A 3,469-nucleotide genomic window follows, 5' to 3' on the forward strand; every position below is an offset into this window, starting at 1 on the left:
TGAATATATTAAAATTAATAAAATATATGAAAATATTAATGAAAGAAGAAAAATAAGAGAAAGGAGGGAAGGAGAAAAGATGGAAGGAAAGAAGAGATGAAGAAAGGAGACAGCAAAATAAAGGAAGCAATGTTAGGGTCAAAATTTCAGTCACAATTACAAATCTCTAATCAAAGTGCACAAAAGACTCAGGATAATATGTGTTTTCCTCATAAATGAAAGTTGCCAAGAATTCTTCGTGAACTCATAAAAGTAGGAGTCACACAAAATTCTTCCAGGATTTCTCTTCTAGGATAGAACATATTTGAATTTGAGATGAAGTAATGTTTCTTCATTTTTTAAAACAATAATGCACAGGAAACTTGATTGAAAATTGGCAGTGATAAGGCAAAGAGATGAGAAGGTACAGGGAAGGCTTCCTTCAAAGCAAGCACATCAGTTTTCCTTCCCAGGAAGATCCAATCCTTAGAATCAGAATGCAAGTCTTACCTCCTGTGAAGCACACTGAGCACTCGCTCTCTTATCTGTTTCGTCCTTACACCATAAATGATGGGATTAAGTACAGGTGGAATAATCAAATAGAGGTTTGCAACAAGAATGTGAACGTAGTGTGGGATGCCGTGTCCAAATCGGTGAGTGAGGAAGGAGAAGACTGACGGGATGTAGAAAACACAGAGAACTGCGACATGAGAGCCACATGTGCTGAGGGCTTTGCCCCGTGCATCCTGTGATGGGAGGTGGAAGACAGCACGGAGAATGTACACATAGGAAATGACAATGAGGACAAGATTCAGAAGAAAGAGCGAGACCACAAAGAGTCCATAGATACCATTGATGCGAATATTTCCACAGGATAACTTTGCAATGCCCATATGCTCACAATAAGAATGGGCTATGGTACGTGCATGGCAGAAAGGTAGCCGGTAGATGAGATAGATCAAGGGAAATAAGAACAACGCTGGACGAATTACAATCCAGAATCCAATACCCACCAGCACCCGAGATGACAGGATCGTTGTGTAGTGTAGTGGAGCACAGATGGCCACAAACCGGTCAAAGGCCATGGCCATCAGGACTTCAGCCTCCATGCCAGTGAAGGTGTGGATCAAGAACATCTGAGCCACACACCCTCCAAAGGTAATCTCATGTGCATCAAACCAGAAGATAGCCAGCATGCGGGGCACAGAAGTGGTCGAAAGAGCCAAATCCACTGTTGAAAGGATGGCCAGAAAGTAGAACATGGGCTCTCGGAGAGACTGCTCTGTCTTGATGACAATCAAAATCGTGGCATTCCCCATTAAAGCCACAAGGTAAATAGAACAGAATGGCAGAGAGAGCCAGGCATGGATCTTTTCCAGACCTGGGATTCCAATGAGGAAAAATGTGACTGGGTGAGATATGCTCCTGTTATAGTGGTACAGCATTCTGTAGTGGTTAGAGGATAAGAAATCCTTCTTTCTGAGTTTGGGGTGTAGAGGATAAGAATGAGAGTGACAGAGGAGACAGATACAGGAAGAGAAAGAGAGAGAGAAAGAGAGAGATTGGGGGATGGAGAGAAGATCAGGGGAGGAAGAGGTGGTGTATGAGTTTGTATGTTGCTATCTGAGTTTCAGGAGCATTGAAGTCACTTTATTATAAAAGTGCGTCTCTTAGTGAAGCCCATCACAGGAATCATCCTCTGAGGCGTGTGAATCATTCAGGGCATGATGGGATTCTGAGTTTTTATTCCTTGAGTAGATCATCTTCTGATTCTGAAATGGAGGTTTGCAACAAAGTCCATGTGCCCTTCTAATTTTTAAACTTTCCCATCATTTTTGGAAGACTTTTGAGTGTGACTAAAGTCCATGAGCCCTGTGTTGGGTGCGAGCTCCCACAGGCATTAACACAGTTCATGGAGCAGAGTGATAGTCTAGGAAGGAAGTTTAAAATGTTTTTAAGCATGTCACAGTTAAATTACCTTACAAACCTAGGTTATAGGCATTCCCATACTTAGAAAAGTAAATTTTTCGAAGTCCTTTATAACTGACATAGAGACACTCTGCTAAAATCCCTGACCCTAGTAAATGGCCTCTTACAACTCAGAAGCATAAAATAAGCAACATAGCTCAACATCCCCAGGCAAGCTCCAGGTCCTGGAAAATCCTGCTGGGGTGGAAACAGCAGGTGTTCAGTACTTCCCATCTGCACAAAGGATCAGCTACAGAAGGGGTAACTCAGGCTTCTGCACGCTCTGCACCTCCCAAGCCACATCGGGCAGTCTCGGCACATGCCCTAATTTTACATAAGGGGTCACCTCTTACTCATTAACTTCTCTCTTCACTTGGAGGCACTGGAAAAGTGAAAAAGAGTAAACACCTCACAGCCTAGGAGTGTGTTGGTGTGGTAGGAGGTAGTCTTGTAGTTCTGTTGAATGGTAGCGCTTTGGTAGAGAGAAAATCAACAGGTGCAACAGCCTGAAGGAACAGAGAAAGGTGATTAAGTTAAGCCTTCAAAAGTCTTCAAAGGAACCAGGCTACTTAGGATGATATAAAGAGAATTTTCCTGTGGGTTGGGGCACCTATCTTTGCAAAAGAAGCCTAAAGACTTGCATTTGTCTTTGTTAGTATGTTTGCTTTCTAACCATATCTTTAATTCTTTCTTGCTTGCTTGCTTGGTTTTTTCTTTCTTTTTTCTTCCTTCCTTCCCTCCTTTCTTCCTTCCTTCCTTCCTTCCTTCCTACCTGCCTGCCTGCCTGCCTTCTTTCTTCTTTCTTTCTTTCTTTCTTTCTTTCTTTCTTTCTTTCTTTCTTTCTTTCTTTCTTTCTCTCTTTCTTTTTTTCCTTTCTTCTTGGTATCAGGGTTTGAATTCAGGACTTTTTGCTTGGCAGGCAGGCACTTATGCCACTGAGCTATGTCCTGGATCCCATATTTTAAATTATCTTGGCTTTTTAAAAATATGTAAACATACTAATATGACAACATAAATAAATTTATCATATTTTTGCATAGATTGTAACACATATAACAAAACTATTGCAAAGTCTAACTTGTTTCTACAAAAACACCGACACTCTGCCTAGTCATGGTATCATTGTCTGTCAGAAAGATAACGGCAAAACCAATGGTATAGAGTCCCTGTTCCTTACTCTGGTACTAAACCTATGGGCCTGTCTTGACTGTATGAGTCTTCCAGTCTCATTAATTTCTAGTCCTGTAGAAATTGATTTCATCTTGTGGAATTAATCATAATTTATGCATGAATCTTCATGCCAAGTTTTACATATAAAATTTAAATTAATGTATAACTTATTTATGAAAAATACATTTCCCCTACTTTGGTAAAATGTGATTTAGTAGAAAAGGTGTTATGATTTAACACTCATCCACTCATCCTTTCTCCTGTGGGGCGTAGCTTGGAGATCCACGGGGGCCCACATCCTTGTCAGAAATTGCAGCTGCTTCAGCTTAGCCTTCTGCAGAGTGCCCCCAAA

At 41.1% G+C, this 3,469-nt stretch overlaps 1 protein-coding gene across 1 annotated transcript; it reads right to left on the bottom strand.

Moving 5' to 3' along the window:
- Positions 1-485: 485 nt before the first annotated feature.
- LOC101569288 (olfactory receptor 52J3) lies at positions 486-1,424 on the bottom strand. The gene has a single exon (XM_004641986.1). The coding sequence runs from the start codon at positions 1,422-1,424 to the stop codon at positions 486-488; it is 939 nt and encodes a 312-aa protein (XP_004642043.1).
- Positions 1,425-3,469: the final 2,045 nt, after the last annotated feature.

This window comes from Octodon degus, unplaced genomic scaffold, assembly GCF_000260255.1.
Source record: "Octodon degus isolate 3935 unplaced genomic scaffold, OctDeg1.0 scaffold00146, whole genome shotgun sequence".
Lineage (NCBI taxonomy): Eukaryota > Metazoa > Chordata > Mammalia > Rodentia > Octodontidae > Octodon > Octodon degus.